The sequence below is a fragment of the Coturnix japonica genome, unplaced genomic scaffold (genome assembly GCF_054131305.1).
Source record: "Coturnix japonica strain WE unplaced genomic scaffold, WE-NBRP24 Scf055, whole genome shotgun sequence".
NCBI lineage: Eukaryota > Metazoa > Chordata > Aves > Galliformes > Phasianidae > Coturnix > Coturnix japonica.
The window spans coordinates 907062-931922 of record NW_028188958.1 but is presented as its reverse complement, the minus strand read 5'-3'; the positions used below and the strand labels follow the sequence as shown (position 1 = coordinate 931922).

At 53.4% G+C, this 24861-nt stretch overlaps 1 protein-coding gene across 1 annotated transcript in view; it reads right to left on the bottom strand.

The window, feature by feature from the left end:
* Positions 1–24861, bottom strand: part of LOC107307133 (filamin-C-like) — a 145709-nt gene that overhangs the window by 74362 nt on the left and 46486 nt on the right. The window contains exons 15-19 of the mRNA XM_085533205.1: positions 23036–23153; positions 19293–19552; positions 11893–12490; positions 6094–6267; positions 2353–2515 (exon numbers count right to left, since the gene is read on the bottom strand). Of these exons, the coding sequence (XP_085389331.1) occupies positions 2353–2515; positions 6094–6267; positions 11893–12490; positions 19293–19552; positions 23036–23153 (1313 nt within the window). The remainder of the gene's footprint in view (positions 1–2352; positions 2516–6093; positions 6268–11892; positions 12491–19292; positions 19553–23035; positions 23154–24861) is intronic.

Here is a 24861-nt window from a genome sequence, read left to right as displayed (position 1 = left end):
GGGTACCTATGGGATAAGGGCACATTGGTACCTATGGGATAAGGGCACAGTGGTACCTATGGGATAAGGGCACATTGGTACCTATGGGATAAGGGCACAGTGGTACCTATGGGATAAGGGCACATTGGTACCTATGGGATAAGGGCACAGTGGGTACCTATGGGATAAGGGCACAGTGTGGTACCTATGGGATAAGGGCACATTGGTACCTATGGGATAAGGGCACATTGGTACCTATGGGATAAGGGCACAGTGTGGTACCTATGGGATAAGGGCACAGTGTGGTACCAATGGGATAAGGGCACATTGGTACCTATGGGATAAGGGCACATTGGTACCTATGGGATAAGGGCACAGTGGGTACCTATGGGATAAGGGCACAGTGGTACCTATGGGATAAGGGCACAGTGTGGTACCTATGGGATAAGGGCACATTGGTACCTATGGGATAAGGGCACATTGGTACCTATGGGATAAGGGCACAGTGTGGGGACCTATGGAATAAGGGGACAGTGTGGTACCTATGGGATAAGGGCACAGTGGGTACCTATGGGATAAGGGCACATTGGTACCTATGGGATAAGGGCACATTGGTACCTATGGGATAAGGGCACAGTGTGGTACCTATGGGATAAGGGCACAGTGTGGTACCTATGGGATAAGGGCACAGTGTGGTACCAATGGGATAAGGGCACATTGGTACCTATGGGATAAGGGCACATTGGTACCTATGGGATAAGGGCACATTGGTACCTATGGGATAAGGGCACAGTGGGTACCTATGGGATAAGGGCACATTGGTACCTATGGGATAAGGGCACATTGGTACCTATGGGATAAGGGCACAGTGGGTACCTATGGGATAAGGGCACAGTGGGTACCTATGGGATAAGGGCACAGTGTGGTACCTATGGGATAAGGGCACAGTGGTACCTATGGGATAAGGGCACATTGGTACCTATGGGATAAGGGCACATTGGTACCTATGGGATAAGGGCACAGTGGTACCTATGGGATAAGGGCACAGTGTGGTACCTATGGGATAAGGGCACAGTGTGGGGACCTATGGAATAAGGGGACAGTGTGGGGGCCTGTGGGATAAGGGGACGGTGTGGGGATGTCTGGGATAAGGGGATGGTATGGGGACCTCTGCAATGGGGGGACAGCATGGGGACCACCATGACAAGGGGACAGTATGGGGACCTGTGGGACGAGGGGACAGTGTGGGGACCTCTGCAATGGGGGGACAGTGTGGGGACCTCCACCGGTGGCAGTGATGGTGGTGATGGTGGTGATGGTGATGATGGTGGTGATGGTGGTGATGGTGGTGATGGTGGTGATGGTGGTGATGGTGGTGATGGTGGTGATGGTGGTGATGGTGATGATGGTGGTGATGGTGGTGATGGTGATGATGGTGGTGATGGTGGTGATGGTGGTGATGGTGGTGATGGTGATGATGGTGGTGATGGTGGTGATGGTGGTGATGGTGGTGATGGTGGTGATGGTGGTGATGATGGTGATGGTGGTGATGGTGGTGATGGTGGTGATGGTGATGATGGTGGTGATGGTGGTGATGGTGATGATGGTGGTGATGGTGGTGATGGTGGTGATGGTGATGATGGTGGTGATGGTGGTGATGGTGATGATGGCCATAGTGGCAGTGATGGCAGTGATGGTGACGATGGCCATGATGGTGATGGTGGTGATGGTCATGATGGCTGTGATAGTGATGACGGTGATAATGATGGTCATGATAGTGGAGATGGTGATGGCCATGATGGCCATGATGGTGATGGTGGTGATGGTGGTGATGGCCATGATGGTGGTGGTGATGGCCATGATGGTGACGGTGGTGATGGTGGTGATGGTGACGATGGTGGTGATAATGATGGTGGTGGTGATGGTGGTGATGGCCATGATGATGGTGGCCATGATGATGGTGATGATGGTGATGGCCATATTGGCTGTACTGGTTGTGATGATGGTGGCCATACTGGCCGTGTTGGTGAGGATGATGATGGCCATGATGATGGTGGCCATACTGGTTGTGTTGGTGAGGATGATGATGGCCATGATGATGGTGGCCATGCTGGCTGTGTTGGTGGTGATGATGATGGCCATGATGATGGTGGCCATACTGGCCGTGTTGGTGAGGATGATGATGGCCATGATGATGGTGGCCATGCTGGCCGTGTTGGTGGTGATGATGGCCATGGTGATGGTGGCCATGCTGGCCATGATGATGATGATGATGGCCATGATGATGGTGGCCATGCTGGTCATGTTGGTGATGATGATGATGGCCATGATGATGGTGGCCATGCTGGTACCGGTCCCGGTTCTGGCCCTCACCTGGTCTGCACGGTGAAGCAGTTGGCTCTGCCCACCAGGCCGCTCTCCAGGCCGGGTCCGTGGGCGGTGACTCGCGTGGGGTCGCAGCCCTCGGCCACTGACACGTGGAACGGGGAGTGCGGGACCGGCAGCTCCTGGAACGTCACCGCCACCTGGTGGACGCCTGAGGGGGGGGACGGAACGTGAGCACGGGGAGTGGGGGGCAAGGGGGGGATGGGGATAACATGGGGGGATGGTGAGCAAGGGGGGGGAGTTGGGGGTCCCATGGGGGGGTATGGTGACCAAGGGGGGGATTTGGGGTCCAAAGGATGGGATTTGGGGGTCCCGTGGGGGGGTATAGTGACCAAGGGAGGGGGATTGGGGTCCAAAGGGGGGGGATTTGGGGTCCCATGGTGGGGATTTGGGGTCCCATGGGGGGAATGGTGACCAAGGGGGGGAATTGGGGTCCAAAGGGGAGGATCTGGGGGTCCCGTGGGGGGTATGGGGATGAACGGGTGGGATCTGGGGTCCAAAGGGGGCTATGGTGACCAAGGGGGGGATTTGACGGTCCCATGGTGGGGATTTGGGGTCCCATGGGGGGGTATTGTGACCAAGGGGGGGATTTGGGGTCCAAATGGGGGTATGGTGACCAAGGGGGGATTTGGGGTCCAAAGGGGAGGATCTGGGGGTCCCATGGGGGGGTATGGTGATGAACGGGTGGGATCTGGGGTCCAAAGGGGGCTATGGTGACCAAGGGGGGGATTTGAGGGTCCCATGGTGGGGATTTGGGGTCCAAAGGGGAGGATCTGGAGGTCCCATGGGGGGTATGGTGACCAAGGGGGGGATTTGGGGTCCCATGGGTGGGCATGGTGATCAATGGGGGGTGAATGGGGGTCCCATGGTGGGGATTTGGGGGTCCCATTGGAGGTATGGTGACCGGGGGGGGATTTGGGGTCTCATGGGGGGGATTTGGGGGTCCCATTGGAGGTATGGTGACCAAGGGGTGGGATTTGGGGTCCAAAGGGGAGAATTTGGGGTCCTTTGAGGGGGTATGGTGACTAATGGGGGGGAATGGGGGTCCCATGGGGGGGGGTATGGTGACCAATGGGGGGGATTTGGGGTCCCATGGTGAGGATTTGGGATCCAAAGGGGAGGATTTGGGGGTCCCATGGGGGGTATGGTGACCAAGGGGGGGATTTGGGGTCCAAAGTGGGGATTTGGGGTCCAAAGGGTTGGATTTGGGGGTCCCATGGGGGTGTATGGTGACCAAGGGGGGGGATTTGGGGTCCCATGGGTGGGGATGGTGACCAAGGGCGGGATTTGGGGTCCCATGGGGAATACGGCGTCCCAGGGTATATTGGGGTCCCATGGGGGCTGTGGGGTCCCACAGTGCATAGGGGTCCCATGGGGGCTATGGGGTCCCGCAGTGCATTGGGGTCCCATGGTGTATTGGGGTCCCATGGGGGCTATGGGGTCCCGCAGTGCATTGGGGTCCCATGGGGGCTATGGAGTCTCATGGTGCATTGGGGTCCCAAGGGGTCTATGGGGTCCCAGAGTGCATTGGGGTCCCATAGTGAATTGTGGTCCCATAGGGTCTATAGGGTCCCATATTGCATTGTGGTCTATATGGTCCCATTGGTGTCTATATGCTCCCATATCATTGGTGTCTGTGTGTCCCATGGTGTCTATAGTGTCCCATGGTGTCTATAGGGTCCCATGGTGTCTATAGTGTCCCATGGTGTCTATAGGGTCCCATGGTGTCTATAGGGTCCCATATTGCATTGTGGTCTATAGTGTCCCATGGTGTCTATAGGGTCCCATGGTGTCTATGTGTCCCATGGTGTCTATATGTCCCATGGTGTCTATAGGGTCCCATGGTGTCTATAGTGTCCCATGGTGTCTATAGGGTCCTATGGTGTCTATGTGTCCCATGGTGTCTATATGTCCCATGGTGTCTATATGGTCCCATGGTGTCTATGTGTCCCATGGTGTCTATATGGTCCCATGGTGTCTCTATGGTCCCATGGTGTCTATATGGTCCCATGGTGTCTATGTGTCCCATGGTGTCTATATGGTCCCATGGTGTCTCTATGGTCCCATGGTGTCTATATGGTCCCATGGTGTCTATGTGTCCCATGGTGTCTATAGGGTCCCATATAGCACTGTGGTCTATGTGTCCCATGGTGTCTATATGGTCCCATATAGCACTGTGGTCTATGTGTCCCATGGTGTCTATATGATCCCATATAGCACTGTGGTCTATGTGTCCCATGGTGTCTCTATGGTCCCATATAGCACTGTGGTCTATGTATGTGTGCCATGGTGTCTATATGGTCCCATGGTGTCTATATGGTCCCATATCATTGGTGTCTATGTGTCCCATTGGTGTCTATAGGGTCCCATTGGTGTCTATGTGTCCCATGGTGTCTATATGGTCCCATATAGCACTGTGGTCTATAGTGTCCCATAGCGCTGTGTCCCATGGTGTCTCTATGGTCCCATTGGTGTCTATATGGTCCCATGGTGTCTATATGGTCCCATATCATTGGTGTCTATGTGTCCCATGGTGTCTATAGGGTCCCATGGTATCTATGTGTCCCATGGTGTCTATAGGGTCCCATGGTGTCTATAGGGTCCCATGGTGTCTATGTGTCCCATGGTGTCTATAGTGTCCCATGGTGTCTATATGGTCCCATGGTGTCGATATGGTCCCATGGTGTCTATATGGTCCCATGGTGTCTATAGTGTCCCATGGTGTCTATAGGGTCCCATGGTGTCTATATGGTCCCATGGTGTCTATAGTGTCCCATGGTGTCTATATGGTCCCATGGTGTCTATGTGTCCCATGGTGTCTATAGTGTCCCATGGTGTCTATATGGTCCCATGGTGTCTATAGGGTCCCATGGTGTCTATATGGTCCCATGGTGTCTATAGGGTCCCATGGTGTCTATATGGTCCCATGGTGTCTATAGTGTCCCATGGTGTCTATATGGTCCCATGGTGTCTATAGTGTCCCATGGTGTCTATATGGTCCCATGGTGTCTATGTGTCCCATGGTGTCTATAGTGTCCCATGGTGTCTATATGGTCCCATGGTGTCTATAGGGTCCCATGGTGTCTATATGGTCCCATGGTGTCTATAGGGTCCCATGGTGTCTATATGGTCCCATGGTGTCTCTATGGTCCCATTGGTGTCTATATGGTCCCATATCATTGGTGTCTATGTGTCCCATGGTGTCTATATGGTCCCATTGATGTCTATGTGTCCCACTGGTGTCTATATGGTCCCACTGGTGTCTATAGTGTCCCATGGTGTCTCTATGATCCCATATAGCACTGTGGTCTATGTGTCCCATGGTGTCTATATGGTCCCATGGTGTCTATATGGTCCCATTGGTGTCTATGTGTCCCATGGTGTCTATAGGGTCCCATGGTATCTATGTGTCCCATGGTGTCTATAGGGTCCCATGGTGTCTATAGGGTCCCATATTGCATTGTGGTCTATAGTGTCCCATGGTGTCTCTATGGTCCCATTGGTGTCTATAGTGTCCCATGGTGTCTCTATAGTGTCCCATTGGTGTCTATGTGTCCCATGGTGTCTATATGGTCCCATGGTGTCTATATGGTCCCATGGTGTCTATATGATCCCATATAGCACTGTGGTCTATAGTGTCCCATGGTGTCTATGTGTCCCATGGTGTCTCTATGATCCCATATATCACTGTGTTCTATAGGATCCCATATCACCGTGTCCCGTACGGACCCTCCTCGCTCGGCGTGTACCGGACCCGGTACGTCCCGTCCCCGCAGTCGGTGACGTCACACTCTGCGCAGGCTCCGGACGGGGCGGTGACGCGCGCGCCCACGTGGGACCCGCCGGAAGGAGCCAGGGAGCGCGCGTCAACCGTGAACTCCGTCATGACGTCACGGAGCGGACCTGGAGCGGGGGGAGAATTGGGGGTTATATGGGTTATATGGGGTTATATGGGATCCTATGGGGGGTTATATGGGGTTATATGGGGGGTTATATGGGGTTATATGGGGTTATATGGGGTTATATGGGATCCTATGGGGGGTTATATGGGGTTATATGGGGCTATATGGGGTTATATGGGGTTATATGGGGTTATATGGGGTTATATGGGTTATATGGGGTTATATGGGGTTATATGGGTTATATGGGGTTATATGGGGTTATATGGGGTTATATGGGGTTATATGGGGTCATATGGGGTTATATGGGGTCATATGGGGGGTTATATGGGGTCATATGGGGTTATATGGGGTCATATGGGGGGTTATATGGGGTTATATGGGGGGTTATATAGGGGGTTATATGGGGTCATATGGGGGGTTATATGGGGTTATATGGGGGGTTATATGGGGTCATATGGGGTTATATGGGGTTATATGGGGTTATATGGGGGGTTATATGGGGTCATATGGGGGGTTATATGGGGTTATATGGGGGGTTATATAGGGGGTTATATGGGGTCATATGGGGGGTTATATGGGGTTATATGGGGGGTTATATGGGGTCATATGGGGTTATATGGGGTTATATGGGGTTATATGGGGGGTTATATGGGGTCATATGGGGTCATATGGGGTTATATGGGAGATTATATGGGGTTATATGGGGTTATATGGGGTTATATGGGGTTATATGGGGTATATGGGGTATATGGGGGGATATGGGGTCATATGGGGTCATATGGGGTCATATGGGGTTATATGGGGTTATATGGGGTCATATGGGGTCATATGGGGTTATATGGGGTTATATGGGGTCATATGGGGTTATATGGGGTTATATGGGGTCATATGGGGTTATATGGGGTCATATGGGGTCATATGGGGTTATATGGGGTTATATGGGGTTATATGGGGGGTTATATGGGGTCTTATGGGGTCATATGGGGTTATATGGGGTTATATGGGGTTATATGGGTTATATGGGGTCATATGGGGTTATATGGGGTCATATGGGGTTATATGGGGTCATATGGGGTCATATGGGGTTATATGGGGTTATATGGGGTCATATGGGGTTATATGGGGTCATATGGGTTATATGGGGTCATATGGGGTTATATGGGTTATATGGGGTTATATGGGGTTATATGGGGTCATATGGGGTTATATGGGGTCATATGGGGTTATATGGGGTTATATGGGGTTATATGGGGGTCATATGGGGTTATATGGGGTCATATGGGGTCATATGGGGTTATATGGGGTCATATGGGGTTATATGGGGTTATATGGGGTTATATGGGGTTATATGGGGTCATATGGGGTTATATGGGGTCATATGGGGTTATATGGGGTTATATGGGGTCATATGGGTTATATGGGGTTATATGGGGTTATATGGGGTTATATGGGGTCATATGGGTTATATGGGGTTATATGGGGTCATATGGGGTCATATGGGGTCATATGGGGTTATATGGGGTTATATGGGGTTATATAGGGTTATATGGGGGATATGGGGTTATATGGGGTTATATGGGGTTATATGGGGTCATATGGGGTTATATGGGGTCATATGGGGTCATATGGGGTTATATGGGGTCATATGGGGTCATATGGGGTTATATGGGGTTATATGGGGTCATATGGGGTCATATGGGGTCATATGGGGTTATATGGGGTTATATGGGGTCATATGGGTTATATGGGGTTATATGGGGTTATATGGGGTTATATGGGGTCATATGGGGTCATATGGGGTCATATGGGGTTATATGGGGTCATATGGTGTTATATGGGGTTATATGGGGTTATATAGGGTTATATGGGGGATATGGGGTTATATGGGGTTATATGGGTTATATGGGGTCATATGGGGTCATATGGGGTTATATGGGGTTATATGGGGTTATATGGGGTCATATGGGGTCATATGGGGTTATATGGGGTTATATGGGGTCATATGGGGTTATATGGGGTTATATGGGGGGTTATATGGGGTTATATGGGGTCATATGGGGTTATATGGGGTTATATGGGGTCATATGGGGTCATATGGGGTTCTATGGGGTTATATGGGGTCATATGGGGTCATATGGGCTTATATGGGGTTATATGGGGTCATATAGGGTTATATGGGGGATATGGGGTTATATGGGGTTATATGGGTTATATGGGGTCATATGGGGTTATATGGGGTTATATGGGGTCATATGGGGTCATATGGGGTCATATGGGGTTATATGGGGTTATATGGGGGGTTATATGGGGTTATATGGGGTCATATGGGGTTATATGGGGTTATATGGGGTCATATGGGGTCATATGGGGTTATATGGGGTTATATGGGGTTATATGGGGTTATATGGGGTCATATGGGGTTATATGGGGTTATATGGGGTCATATGGGGTTATATGGGGTTATATGGGGCTATATGGGGTTATATGGGGGTTTATATGGGGTCATATGGGGTCATATGGGGTTATATGGGGTCATATGGGGTTATATGGGGTCATATGTGGGGTTATATGGGTTATATGGGGTTATATGGGGTTATATGGGGTTATATGGGGGGTTATATGGGGTCATATGGGGTTATATGTGGTTATATGGGTTATATGGGGTTATATGGGGTCATATGGGGTTATATGGGGTTATATGGGTTATATGGGGTTATATGGGGTCATATGGGGTTATATGGGGTTATATGGGGTTATATGGGGTCATATGGGGTTATATGGGGGATATGGGGTTATATAGGGTTATATGGGGTTATATGGGGTTATATGGGGTCATATGGGGTTATATGGGGGATATGGGGTTATATAGGGTTATATGGGGTTATATGGGTTATATGGGGTTATATGGGGTCATATGGGGTTATATGGGGTCATATGGGGGGTTATATGGGTTATATGGGGTTATATGGGGTTATATGGGGTTATATGGGGGGTTATATGGGGTCATATGGGGTTATATGGGGTTATATGGGTTATATGGGGTTATATGGGGTCATATGGGGTTATATGGGGTTATATGGGTTATATGGGGTTATATGGGGTCATATGGGGTTATATGGGGTTATATGGGGTCATATGGGGTCATATGGGGTTATATGGGGTTATATGGGGTTATATGGGGTCATATGGGGTTATATGGGGGGTTATATGGGGTCATATGGGGTTATATGGGGTTATATGGGTTATATGGGGTTATATGGGGTCATATGGGGTTATTTGGGGTTATATGGGTTATATTGGGTTATATGGGGTCATATGGGGTTATATGGGGTTATATGGGGTTATATGGGGTCATATGGGGTCATATGGGGTTATATGGGGTTATATGGGGTTATATGGGGTCATATGGGGTTATATGGGGGTTATATGGGGTCATATGGGGTTATATGGGGTCATATGGGGTTATATGGGGTTATATGGGGTCATATGGGGGGTTATATGGGGTCATATGGGGTCATATGGGGGGTTATATGGGGTCATATGGGATCCTATGGGGAAAACTGGGGGTCAGAGGGGATTCTATGGGGAAAATTGGGGTCAGTGGGGATCCTATTGGGGGGACACATGTCCCTATGGGTTCCCCATTCCTACTCACCCCTAGGCTCCACACCGGTCCCATACACGGCGATGGCACAGTGTCCCTATATGTCCCTATGTGTCCCTATATGTCCCTACATGTCCCTATATGTCCCTATATATCCCTATGGTGTCTCTATGTTCCCCCGTTCCTACTCACCCCTGGGCTCCACCCCGGTCCCATACACGGTGATGGCGCAGTGTCCCTATATGTCCCTATATGTCCCTATATGTCCCTATATATCCCTATGGTGTCCCTATGGGTTCCCCGTTCCTACTCACCCCTGGGCTCCACCCCGGCCCCATACACGGTGATGGCACAGTGTCCCTATATGTCCCTATATATCCCTATATGTCCCTGTGTGTCCCTATGGCTCTATGGGGTCTGTATGGCTCGCTATATGTCCCTATGGGTTCCCCGTTCCTACTCACCCCTGGGCTCTACTCCTGCCCCATACACGGTGATGGCACAGTGTCCCTATATGTCCCTATATATCCCTATATGTCCCTATATGTCCCTATGGGTTCCCCGTTCCTACTCACCCCTGGGCTCTACTCCTGCCCCATACACGGCGATGGCACAGTGTCCCTATATATCCCTATATATCCCTATGGTGTCCCTATGGGATCCCCGTTCCTACTCACCCCTGGGCTCCACTCCTGCCCCATACACGGTGATGGCACAGTGTCCCTATATGTCCCTATATGTCCCTATATATCCCCATATGTCCCTATGGATCCCCCCGTTCCTACTCACCCCTGGGCTCACCCCAGTCCCATACACGGCGATGGCACAGTGTCCCTATATATCCCTGTATGTCCCTATATGTCCCCATATGTCCCTATATCTCTCAATGGGGTCACTGTTCCTACTCACCCCTGGGCTCCACTCCTGCCCCATACACGGTGATGGCACAGTGTCCCTATATATCCCTACATGTCCCTATATGTCCCTATAGGTCCCTATATATCCCCATATGTCCCTATATGTCCCTATGGGTTCCTACTCACCCCTGGGCTCCACCCCAGCCCCATACACGGTGATGGCACAGTGTCCCTATATGTCCCCATATGTCCCTATATCTCTCAATGGGGTCACTCTGTTCCTACTCACCCCTGGGCTCCACTCCAGCCCCATACACGGTGATGGCACAGTGTCCCTATATGTCCCTATGTGTCCCTCTGGCTCTATGGGGTCTGTATGGCTCCCTATGTGTCCCTATGGCTCTATGGGGTCTGTATGGCTCCCTATGTGTCCCTATGGCTCTATGGGGTCTGTATGGCTCCCTATGTGTCCCTATGGCTCTATGGGGTCACTCTGTTCCTACTCACCCCTGGGCTCCACTCCTGCCCCATACACGGTGATGGCACAGTGTCCCTATATGTCCCTATGGGTTCCCCGTTCCTACTCACCCCTGGGCTCCACCCCAGCCCCATACACGGTGATGGCACAGTGTCCCTATATGTCCCTATATGTCCCTATGTGTCCCTATATGTCCCTATATGTCCCTATGTGTCCCTATGGCTCTATGGGGTCTGTATGGCTCCCTATGTGTCCCTATGGCTCTATGGGGTCACTCTGTTCCTACTCACCCCTGGGCTCCACTCCAGCCCCATACACGGTGATGGCACAGTGTCCCTATATGTCCCCATATGTCCCTATGTCCCCCCGTTCCTACTCACCCCTGGGCTCCACTCCAGCCCCATACACGGTGATGGCACAGTGTCCCTATATGTCCCTATGGTGTTCCTATGGGTTCCCCGTTCCTACTCACCCCTGGGCTCCACTCCTGCCCCATACACAGTGATGGCACAGTGTCCCTATATGTCCCTATATATCCCTATATGTCCCCATATGTCCCTATATCTCTCAATGGGGTCCCCCCGTTCCTACTCACCCCTGGGCTCCACTCCTGCCCCATACACGGCGATGGCACAGTGTCCCTATGGGGTCTGTATGGCTCTATGGGGTCACTCTGTTCCTACTCACCCCTGGGCTCCACTCCCGCCCCATACACGTTGATGGCGCTGAGGTCGATGTCCGGTTCCACGGTGACACATGCTGGGAACTGTGGCACGGTGACGCCGCCGTAGCAGATGGTGACGGTGTAGGCCCCGGCTCGTGCCGGTGTGTAGGTGATGCCGTACGTTCCGTCCCCGTTGTCGTGGATCCGAACCTCGGGCCGGTTCCCCAGCTCGTGGCGGATCTCGATGTTCAATTCCGCCTCTCCCGCGTCCCGACAGTCGACGGCGAACGCGGCGCTTTGTCCCACTCTGCCGCCCCGCAGCCCCGGACCCTCGGCCCGAACTTTGGTGGCGTCGAAACGGGGTCGAACCGCGGCGCGGAACGGGGAGCCCGGCACGTGCGTCCCGGCAAACAGGATGTTGAGCGAGTAGTCGCCGGGTTCGGGCGGCACGTAACGCACCGAGCACGAGCCGTCACCGTTGTCGTGACACTCCAGCTCCGCCTCGCGGGGACCCTCCACCGTCAGACCCAGCGCCCCCGCACCGGCACCGCGCGTCGAGATCGTGAATGTGGCCGGGCTGCCCGCAACGCCGCCGTGAAGGCCGGGACCGAAGGCGTGGACCTGGGGGATGGGGGGATATGGGGTTAGTGGGGATATAGGGGGTATGGGGTTAAAGGGGGTTAAAGGGGGATATGGGGTTAGAGGGGGGTATGGGGGGTATGGGGTTATAGGGGGATATGGGGTTAGAGGGGGGTATGGGGTTAGAGGGGATATAGGGGGTATGGGGTTAGAGGGGTTATAGGGGGGATATGGGGTTAGAGGGGTTATAGGGGGGATATGGGGTTAGAGGGGTTATAGAGGGATATGGGGTTAGAGGGCTTATAGGGGGGATATGGGGTTAAAGGGGGATATGGGGATAAAGGGGTTAAAGGGGGATATGGGGTTAAAGGGGGATATGGGGTTAAAGGGGTTAAAGGGGGATATGGGGAGAAAGGGGGATATGGGGTTAGAGGGGGATATAGGGGATATGGGGTTAAAGGGGATATGGGGTTATAGGGGGATATGGGGTTATAGGGGGGATATGGGGTTAAAGGGGTTAAAGGGGGATATGAGGTTAAAGGGGGGATATGGGGTTAGAGGGGGATATGGGGTTATATGGGGTTAAAGGGGTTATAGGGGGATATGGGGTTAGAGGGGTTATAGAGGGATATGGGGTTAAAGGGGGATATGGGGTTATAGGGGGATATGGAGTTATAGGGGGATATGGGGTTATAGGGGATATAGGGGATATGGGGTTAGAGGGGATATAGAGGGATATGGGGTTATAGGGGATATGGGGTTAGAGGGGGGTATGGGGTTATAGGGGTTATAGGGGGATATGGGGTTAGAGGGGGGTATGGGGTTATAGGGGTTATAGGGGGATATGGGGTTAGAGGGGGGTATGGGGTTATATGGGGATATGGGGTTAGAGGGGGGTATGGGGTTAGAGGGGGGTATGGGGTTATAGGGGGATATGGGGTTAGAGGGGGGTATGGGGTTAGAGGGGGATATGGGGTTAGAGGGGGGTATGGGGTTAGAGGGGGGTATGGGGTTAGAGGGGGATATGGGGTTAGAGGGGGGTATGGGGTTAGAGGGGGGTATGGGGTTATAGGGGTTATAGGGGGTATGGGGTTATAGGGGGATATGGGGTTATAGGGGGATATGGGGTTAGAGGGGGGTATGGGGTTAGAGGGGGGTATGGGGTTAGAGGGGGGTATGGGGTTAGAGGGGGATATGGGGTTAGAGGGGGGTATGGGGTTAGAGGGGGGTATGGGGTTAGAGGGGATATAGGGGGTATGGGGTTATAGGGGGATATGGGGTTAGAGGGGGATATGGGGTTAGAGGGGATATAGGGGATATGGGGTTATAGGGGGATATGGGGTTAGAGGGGGTTAAAGGGGTTATAGGGGGATATGGGGTTAGAGGGGGGTATGGGATTAAAGGGGATATGGGGTTATAGGGGGATATGGGGTTATAGGGGGATATGGGGTTAGAGGGGGTTAAAGGGGTTATAGGGGGATATGGGGTTAGAGGGGGGTATGGGATTAAAGGGGGGTATGGGGTTATAGGGGGATATGGGGTTATAGGGAGATATGGGGTTAGAGGGGGATATGGGGTTAGAGGGGGATATGGGGTTATAGGGGGATATAGGGGATATGGGGTTAAAGGGGATATGGGGTTAGAGGGGGGTATGGGGTTAGAGGGGATATAGAGGGATATGGGGTTAAAGGGGGGATATGGGGTTAGAGGGGGGTATGGGGTTAGAGGGGGATATAGGGGATATGGGGTTAGAGGGGGGTATGGGGTTAAAGGGGGATATGGGGTTATAGGGGGTAAAGGGGGATATGGGGTTAGAGGGGGATATGGGGTTAGAGGGGGATATGGGGTTATAGGGGGATATGGGGTTATAGGGGGATATGGGGTTATAGGGGGATATGGGGTTATAGAGGGATATGGGGTTATAGGGGGATATGGGGTTAGAGGGGGATATGGGGTTAGAGGGGGATATGGGGTTAGAGGGGATTATGGGGTTAGAGGGGGATATGGGGTTAGAGGGGGGTATGGGGTTAGAGGGGGATATGGGGTTAGAGGGGGGTATGGGGTTATAGGGGGATATGGGGTTATAGAGGGATATGGGGTTAGAGGGGGGTATGGGGTTATAGGGGGATATGGGGTTAGAGGGGGGATATGGGGTTATAGGGGGTAAAGGGGGGGATATGGGGTTAAAGGGGGATATGGGGTTAAAGGGGTTAAAGGGGGATATGGGGTTAAAGGGGTTATAGAGGGATATGGGGTTAAAGGGGGATGTGGGGTTAGAGGGGGTAAAGGGGGATATGGGGTTAAAGGGGTTAAAATGGGATATGGGGTTAAAGGGGTTATAGGGGGGATATGGGGTTATAGGGGTTATAGAGGGATATGGGGTTAGAGGGGTTATAGGGGGGATATGGGGTTAAAGGGGGATATGGGGTTAGAGGGGGGTATGGGGTTAAAGGGGGGATATGGGCTTATAGGGGGATATGGGGTTAGAGGGGGATATGGGGTTAGAGGGGGATATGGGGTTAGAGGGGTTATAGAGGGATATGGGGTTAGAGGGGTTATAGGGGGGATATGGGGTTAAAGGGGGATATGGGGTTAAATGGGGATATGGGGTTATAGGGGGATATGGGGTTAGAGGGGTTATAGAGGGATATGGGGTTAAAGGGGGATATGGGGTTATATGGGGTTAAAGGGGTTATAGGGGTTATGGGGTTAAAGGGGGATATGGGGTTAAAGGGGTTAAAATGGGATATGGGGTTAAAGGGGGGATATGGGGTTAAAGGGGGGATATGGGGTTAGAGGGGTTATAGAGGGATATGGGGTTAAAGGGGGATGTGGGGTTAGAGGGGGTAAAGGGGGATATGGGGTTAAAGGGGTTAAAGGGGGATATGGGGTTAGAGGGGGGTATGGGGTTAAAGGGGGGATATGGGGTTATAGGGGGATATGGGGTTAGAGGGGGATATGGGGTTAGAGGGGTTATAGAGGGATATGGGGTTAGAGGGGTTATAGGGGGGATATGGGGTTAAAGGGGGATATGGGGTTAAATGGGGATATGGGGTTAAAGGGGGATATGGGGTTAGAGGGGGATATGGGGTTAGAGGGGGATATGGGGTTAGAGGGGGATATGGGGTTAGAGGGGGATATGGGGTTAGAGGGGGATATGGGGTTAAAGGGGGATATGGGGTTAGAGGGGGATATGGGGTTAGAGGGGGATATGGGGTTAGAGGGGGATATGGGGTTATAGGGGGATATGGGGTTAAAGGGGGATATGGGGTTAGAGGGGATATGGGGTTATATGGGGTTAAAGGGGTTATAGGGGGATATGGGGTTATAGGGGGATATGGGGTTAGAGGGGGATATGGGGTTATATGGGGTTAAAGGGGTTATAGGGGGATATGGGGTTAGAGGGGGATATGGGGTTAGAGGGGGATATGGGGTTAAAGGGGGATATGGGGTTAAAGGGGTTAAAATGGGATATGGGGTTAAAGGGGGATATGGGGTTAGAGGGGTTATAGAGGGATATGGGGTTAGAGGGGGATGTGGGGTTAGAGGGGGATATGGGGTTAAAGGGGGATATGGGGTTAAAGGGGGATATGGGGTTATAGGGGGATATGGGGTTATAGGGGGATATGGGGTTATAGGGGATATGGGGTTATAGGGGGATATGGGGTTATAGGGGGATATGGGGTTATAGGGGGATATGGGGTTATAGGGGGATATGGGGTTAAAGGCAGATATGGGGTTAAAAGGGGATATGGGGTTATAGGGGATATGGGGTTAAAGGGAGATATGGGGTTAGAGGGGGATATGGGGTTAAAGGCAGATATGGGGTTATAGGGGGATATGGGGTTATAGAGGGATATGGGGTTAAAGGGGGATATGGGGTTAGAGGAGATATAGGGGATATGGGGTTATAGGGGGATATGGGGTTAGAGGGGGTTAAAGGGGTTATAGGGGGATATGGGGTTAGAGGGGGGTATGGGATTAAAGGGGATATGGGGTTATAGGGGGATATGGGGTTATAGGGGGATATGGGGTTAGAGGGGGATATGGGGTTAGAGGGGGATATGGGGTTAAAGGCAGATATGGGGTTATAGGGGGATATGGGGTTATAGAGGGATATGGGGTTATAGGGGGATATGGGGAGATATGGGGGGATATGGGGTTAAAGGGGGATATGGGGTTATAGGGGATATGGGGTTATAGGGGGATATGGGGTTAGAGGGGGATATGGGGTTAAAGGCAGATATGGGGTTAAAAGGGGATATGGGGTTATAGGGGATATGGGGTTAAAGGGGGATATGGGGTTAGAGGGGGATATGGGGTTAAAGGGGTTAAAGGGGGATATGGGGATAAAGGAGTTAAAGGGGGATATGGGGTTAAAGGGGGATATGGGGTTAAAGGGGGGGGATATGGGCTATGGGGGTACTGGGGGCTATGGGTTTTTTGGGGGCTATGGGGGTATTGGGGGCTACGGGGGTGTGCAAGGAGTCCCTGTGGAAACACCATAGTGGTGCAAGGAGCCATTGTGAACAAACCACAGCTGTGCAAGGAGCCCTCGTGCAAACGTGACAACTGAGCAATAATCACAACTGTGCAAGGACCTGCTGTGCACAGAGCAGTGCAAGGAGCCCTAGTGCAATCACCAGAGCCATGCAAGGAGCCCTAGTGCAATCACCAGAGCCATGCAAGGAGCCACTGTGCAATCACTAGCATTGTGCAAGCAGCCCTCGTGCAATCACTACAGCCTTGTGCAATCAGTACAGCCGTGCAAGGAACCCTCGTGCAATCAGTGCAGCCGTGCAAGGAACCCTCGTGCAATCATTACAGCTGTGCAAGGAACCCTCATGCAATCAATGAAACAATCGTTACAGTTGTGCAAGGAGCCCTTGTGCATTCAATACAGCCGTACAAGGAGCCCTTGTGCAAACCAATCAGTATAGTCGCCCAAGGGCCCATAGTGCAATCAATGAAGCACTACAGTAGTGCAAGGAGCCCTTGTGCAATCACTACAGCTGTGCAATAGGCAGTTGTGCAACCAATGAATCAAGGAGTACAGCTGCGCAAGGAACACTCGTGCAATCATCACAGCCCCGTGCAATTATTACAGCTGTGCAAGGAACCGTCGTGCAATCAGTAGTCGTGCAAGTAACCCTCGTGCAATCACTACAGCTGTGCAAGGAACCCTAGTGCAATAATTACAGCTGTGCAAGGAGCCCCCATGCAACCAGTACAGCCTCGTGCAATCACTACAGCCGTGCAAGGAACCCTCGTGCAATCACTACAGCTGTGCAAGGAACCATCGTGCATTCACTACAGTCGTGCAAGGAGCCCTCGTGCAATCAGTACAGCCTCGTGCTATCAGTACAGCCATGCAAGGAACCCTAGTGTAATCAGTACAGTCGTGCAAGGATCCCTCGTGCTATCAGTACAGCCGTGCAAGGAACCCTTGTGCAATCATCACAGCTGTGCAAGGAGCCCTCATGCAATCAGTACAGCCTTGTGCAATCACTACAGCCGTGCAAGGAACACTAGTGCAATCATTACAGCCGTGCAAGGAACCCTTGTGCAATCAATGCAGCCGTGCAAGGAGCCCTCGTGCAATCAGTACAGTCGTGCAAGGAGCCCTCGTGCAATCAGTACAGCCTTGTGCAATTGTCACAGCTGTGCATGGAACCCTTGTGCAATCACTACAGTCTCGTGCAATCAGTACAGTCATGCAAGGAACCGTCGTGCAATCAGTACAGCTGTGCAAGGAACCCTCGTGCAATCACTACAGCCTTGTGCAATCACTACAGCTGTGCAAGGAACCCTAGTGCAATCATCACAGCTGTGCAAGGAGCCCTTGTGCAATCAGTGAAGCCGTGCAAGGAGCCCTCGTGCAATCATTACAGCTGTGCAAGTAGCCCTCATGCAATCAGTACAGCCTCGTGCAATCAGTACAGCCGTGCAAGGAGCCCTCGTGCAATCAGTACAGTCGTGCAAGGAACCATTGTGCAATCAGTACAGCCTTGTGCAATCGTCACAGCCGTGCAAGGAACCCTCGTGCAATCACTACACATGCAAGGAACCCTTGTGCAATCAGTACAGCTGTGCAAGGAACCATCGTGCAATCAGTACAGCCGTGCAAGGAACCATCGTGCAATCAGTACAGCCGTGCAAGGAACCATCGTGCAATCAGTACAGCCGTGCAAGGAACCATCGTGCAATCAGTACAGCCGTGCAAGGAACCATCGTGCAATCAGTACAGCCGTGCAAGGAACCCTCATGCAATCATTGCAGCTGTGCAAGGAACCCTCGTGCAATCAGTACAGCTGTGCAAGGAGCCCTCGTGCAATCAGTACAGTCGTGCAAGGAACCCTTGTGCAATCAGTACAGCCTCGTGCAATCACTACAGCCGTGCAAGGAGCCCTCATGCAATCAGTACAGCCTCGTGCAATCAGTACCATCGTGCAAGGAGCCCTCATGCAATCAGTACAGCTGTGCAAGGAGCCCTTGTGCAATCAGTACAGCCGTGCAAGGAGCCCTCATGCAATCAGTACAGCCTCGTGCAATCAGTACCATCGTGCAAGGAGCCCTCATGCAATCAGTACAGTGTCGTGCAATCAGTACAGCCGTGCAAGGAGCCCTCGTGCAATCAGCACAGCCTCGTGCAATCAGTACAGTCATGCAAGGAACCATCGTGCAATCGGTACAGTCTCGTGCAATCAGTACAGCCGTGCAAGGAGCCCTCGTTAATCACTCCAGCCGTGCAAGGCCCGTGGTGCAACCAATGAATCACTCCAGCCGTGCAAGGAGCCCTCGTGCACTGACAGAGTGTGTGTGACCCCCCTTGTTCCCGTGGCACCTTGGAGGGGTCCGGGGGCATCACGGCGTCCACCACGAAGGGGCTGCCCGGCACCGGGTGCCCGTCGTACGACACGTCGAAGCGGAGCTGCCCCTCCTCGGCCGCCGTGAACCGCGCGCGGTGCAGCCCCGGCCCCGCCGCATCCACCGACACCGGCACCGAGCGGCGACCGGGGCCCGAACAAAGAACCGACACCGAGCCCTGACCGCCAGCACCGGAACTGAGCACCGAGAACGACTGCGGGGAGCCCACCGGGACCTCTGCAATGGGGAGATAACGGGGGTCAGGAGACACATAGGGACACATAGGGACACATAGAGACCCATAGGGACACATAGGGACCCATAGAATGACTGCGGGGAGCCCACCGGGACCTCTGCAATGGGGAGAGATGGGGTCAGGAGACACACAGAGACCCATAGGGAACCATAGGGACCCATAGGGAACCATAGGGACCCATAGAACGACTGCGGGGAGCCCACAGGGACCTCTGCAATGGGGGGAGATGGGGGTCAGGAGGCACATAGGGACACATAGGGAACCATAGGGACACATAGAGACCCACAGAGACCCATAGGGAACCATAGGGACCCATAGAGACCCATAAGGACCCGTAGGGAACCATAGGGACCCATAGGGACCCATAGAACGACTGCGGGGAACCCACAGGGACCTCTGCAATGGGGAGATAATGGGGGTCAGGAGAACCATAGGGACACATAGGGACACATAGGGAACCATAGGGACCCATAGGGACCCATAGGGACCCATAGAACGACTGCGGGGAGCCCACCGGGACCTCTGCAATGGGGAGATAACGGGGGTCAGGAGACACATAGAGACCCATAGGGACACATAGGGACCCATAGGAAACCATAGCGACCCATAGAACGACTGTGGGGAGCCCACCGGGACCTCTGGAACGGGGAGATGGGGGTCAGGAGACACATAGGGACACATAGAGACACACAGAGACCCATATAGAACCATAAGGACCCATAGGGAACCATAGGGACCCATAGGGACCCATAGAACGACTGCGGGGAGCCCACCGGGACCTCTGCAATGGGGAGATAATGGGGGTCAGGAGACACATAGAGACCCATAGAGACACATAGGGACACATAGAACGACTGCGGGGAGCCCACAGGGACCTCTGCAACGGGGAGATAACGGGGGTCAGGAGACACATAGAGACACATAGGGACACATAGGGACCCATAGGGACACATAGGGACCCATAGAACGACTGCGGGGAACCCACGGGGACCTCTGCAATGGGGAGATGGGGGTCAGGAGACACACAGAGACCCATAGAGACCCATAGAGACCCAGAGAGACCCACAGAAACCCATAGGGAACCATAGAGACCCATAGAACGACTGTGGGGAGCCCACCGGGACCTCTGCAATGGGGGGAGATGGGGGTCAGGAGAACCACAGAGACCCATAGAAACCCATAGAACAACTGCGGGGAGCCCACAGGGACCTCTGGAACGGGGAGATAATGGGGGTCAGGAGACACATAGAGACCCATAGAGACCCATAGAACGACTGCAGGGAGCCCACAGGGACCTCTGCAATGGGGGGAGATGGGGGTCAGGAGACACATAGGGACCCATAGAGACACATAGAGACACATAGAACGACTGCGGGGAGCCCACAGGGACCTCTGGAACGGGGGAAGATGGGGGTCAGGAGACACATAGGAACACATAGAGACCCATAGGGAACCATAGGGACCCATAGAACGACTGCGGGGAGCCCACCAGGACCTCTGCAATGGGGAGATGGGGGTCAGAAGAACCATAGGGACCCATAGGGAACCATAGAGACACATAGAGACCCATAGAGACACATAGGGAACCATAGAACGACTGCGGGGAGCCCACAGGAACCTCTGCAACGGGGGGATGGGGGTCAGGAGACACACAGAGACCCATAGAGACACACAGAGACCCATAGAGACCCATAGGGACACATAGGGAACCATAGGGACCCATAGAATGACTGTGGGGAGCCCACCGGGACCTCTGCAATGGGGAGATAATGGGGGTCAGGAGACACATAGAGACCCATAGAGACACATAGGGACCCATAGGGAACCATACGGACACATAGAACGACTGCGGGGAGCCCACAGGGACCTCTGGAACGGGGGGAGATAATGGGGGTCAGGAGAACCATAGGGACACATAGGGAACCATAGGGACCCATAGGGACACATAGGGACCCATAGAGACCCATAGAACGACTGCGGGGAGCCCACAGGGACCTCTGCAATGGGGAGATAATGGGGGTCAGGAGACACATAGGGACACATAGGGACCCATTGGGACCCATAGAGACCCACAGAGACCCATTGGGACCCATAGAGACCCATAGAACGACTGCGGGGAACCCACAGGGACCTCTGCAATGGGGAGATAATGGGGGTCAGGAGGCACATAGGGACCCATAGAGACACATAGAGACCCATAGAGACCCATAGAACGACTGCGGGGAGCCCACAGGGACCTCTGGAACGGGGAGATAATGGGGGTCAGGAGAACCATAGGGACACATAGGGACACATAGAGACCCATAGGAACCCATAGGGACACAGAATGACTGCGGGGAGCCCACGGGGACCTCTGGAATGGGGGGAGATAATGGGGTCAGGAGACACACAGAGACCCATAGAGACCCATAGAACGATTGTGGGGAGCCCACAGGGACCTCTGCAATGGGGAGATAATGGGGGTCAGGAGACACATAGGGACCCATAGAGACCCATAGGGACCCATAGAGACACATAGGGACCCATAGAACGACTGCGGGGAGCCCACAGGGACCTCTGGAACGGGGAGATGGGGGTCAGGAGACCCATAGAGACCCATATAGACCCACAGAGACCCATAGGGACCCATAGAATGACTGTGGGGAGCCCACCGGGACCCATGCATTGGGGAGATGGGAGTCAGGAGAACCATAGAGACCCATAGGGACCCATAGGGACCCATAGAGACCCATAGAACGATTGTGGGGAGCCCACAGGGACCTCTGCAATGGGGAGATAATGGGGGTCAGGAGACACATAGGGACCCATAGGGACCCATAGAACGATTGTGGGGAGCCCACCGGGACCTCTGGAACGGGGGGAGATAATGGGGGTCAGGAGATACACAGAGACCCATAGGGAACCATAGGGACCCATAGGGAACCATAGGGAACCATAGGGACCCATAGAACGACTGCGGGGAGCCCACCGGGACCTCTGGAACGGGGGGAGATGGGGGTCAGGAGACACACAGAGACCCATAGGGAACCATAGGGACACATAGAACGACTGCGGGGAGCCCACAGGGACCTCTGCAATGGGGGGAGATGGGGGTCATCGCACTGAGACCCATAGAGACCCATAGGGACCCACAGAGACCCATGCAGTCACATAGAGACCTATAGGGAAGCATAGGAACCCATAGAGACCCATAGGGACCCATAAAGACCCATAGGGACCCATAAAGACCCATAGGGACCCATAGAGACCCATAGGGACCCATAAAGACCCATAGGGACCCATAGACAGCGCCCCCTGCCGGACAGCGCCGGTACTGACTGCGGGGAGCCCACCGGGACCTCTGCAATGGGGAGATGGGGGTCATTGCACTGAGACCCATAGAGACCCACAGAGACCCATAGAGACCCATAGAGACCCACAGAGACCCATAGAGCCCCATAGAGCCCCATAGAGCCCCCACTCACTGCTGTTGAGTCCCTGCACGGCCACCTTGTCCAGCTGCAGCGGGGGGGCCACCGTGACCGGGAAGGGGCTCTTGGGGATGGGGTCCCCCCCGTACGTCACCCCCACAGACAGCTCCCCCTATAGGAAACGGGGAGGGGCGGTCAGTGGGGCAGCCCCATAGCGACAGGGTCTGCCCCATAGAGACAGGGTCTGCCCCATAGCGACAGGGTCTGCCCCATAGAGACAGGGTCTGCCCCATAGCTACAGGGTCTGCCCCATAGAGACAGGGTCTGCCCCATAGCGACAGGGTCTGCCCCATAGAGACAGGGTCTGCCCCATAGCGACAGGGTCTGCCCCATAGAGACAGGGTCTGCCCCATAGCGACAGGGTCTGCCCCATAGAGACAGGGTCTGCCCTATAGCAATGGGGTCTGCCCCATAGCAATGGGATGATGGGGTTATGGGGTGATGAGGGGGGCTGCCCCATAGGGATGGGGTTATGGGGTCATGGGATGATGAGTGGGGCGGCCCCATATCAACGGGGTCTGTCCCATAGCGACAGGGTGATGGGGTTATGGGGTGATGGGCAGGGTGGCCCTATAGCAATGGGGATATGAGGTTATGGGGCAATGAGGGGGGGCTGCCCCATAGTGATGGGGTTATGAGGGGCTGCCCCATAGGGATGGGGTTGTGGGGTCATGGGGTGATAAACGGGGTGGCCCCATAGTGATGGGGTGATGGGGTTATGGGGTGATGGGTGGGGTGGCCCCATAGTGATGGGGACATGGGGCAATGAGGGGGGCTGCCCCATAGTGATGGGGTTATGGGGGGCTGCCCCATAGGGATGGGGTTGTGGGGTCATGGGGTGATGAGTGGGGTGGCCCCATAGTGACAGGGTCTGCCCCATAGTGACATAACCCCATATACCCCATACCTGTCTCATGGCGGTGTACTTGACAGTGTGGCTGTAGTCCCCGTTGTCGATGATCTGCCCATAACCCCATAACCCCCCATAACCCCCCATAACCCCCTATAGCCCCATAACCCCCTATCACCCCATATACCCCATACCTGTCTCATAGCGGTGTACTTGACGGTGTGGCTGTAGTCCCAACTCGCTATAATCCCATAACCCCCTATAGCCCCATAACCCCATATCACCCCATAACCCCATTATAGCCCCATACCTGTCTCATAGCGGTGTACTTGACGGTGTGGCTGTAGTCCCCGTTGTCGATGATCTGCCCATAACCCCATAACCCCCCATAACCCCATATCACCCCATAACCACCCATAGCCCCACAACCCCATAACCCCATATACCCCATACCTGTCTCATGGCGGTGTACTTGACGGTGTGGCTGTAGTCCCAACTCGCTATAACCCCATAACCCCCCATAGCCCCATAACCCCATAACCCCCCATAGCCCCATAACCCCATATCACCCCATAACCCCATAACCCCCCATAACCCCATAACTCCATATCACCCCATAACCCCATAACCCCCTATAGCCCCATAACCCCCTATCACCCCATAACCCCATATCACCCCATAACCCCATAACCCCCTATAACCCCATATCACCCCATATCACCCCATAACCCCATACCTGTCTCATAGCAGTGTACTTGACGGTGTGGCTGTAGTCCCAGCTCGCTATAACCCCATAACCCCCCATAGCCCTATAACCCTATAACCCCATATACCCCATATCACCCCATATCACCCCATAACCCCATATCACCCCATAACCCCATATCACCCCATAACCCCATAACCCCCCATAGCCCCATAACCCCCTATAACCCCATAACCCCCTATCACCCCATAACCCCATAACCCC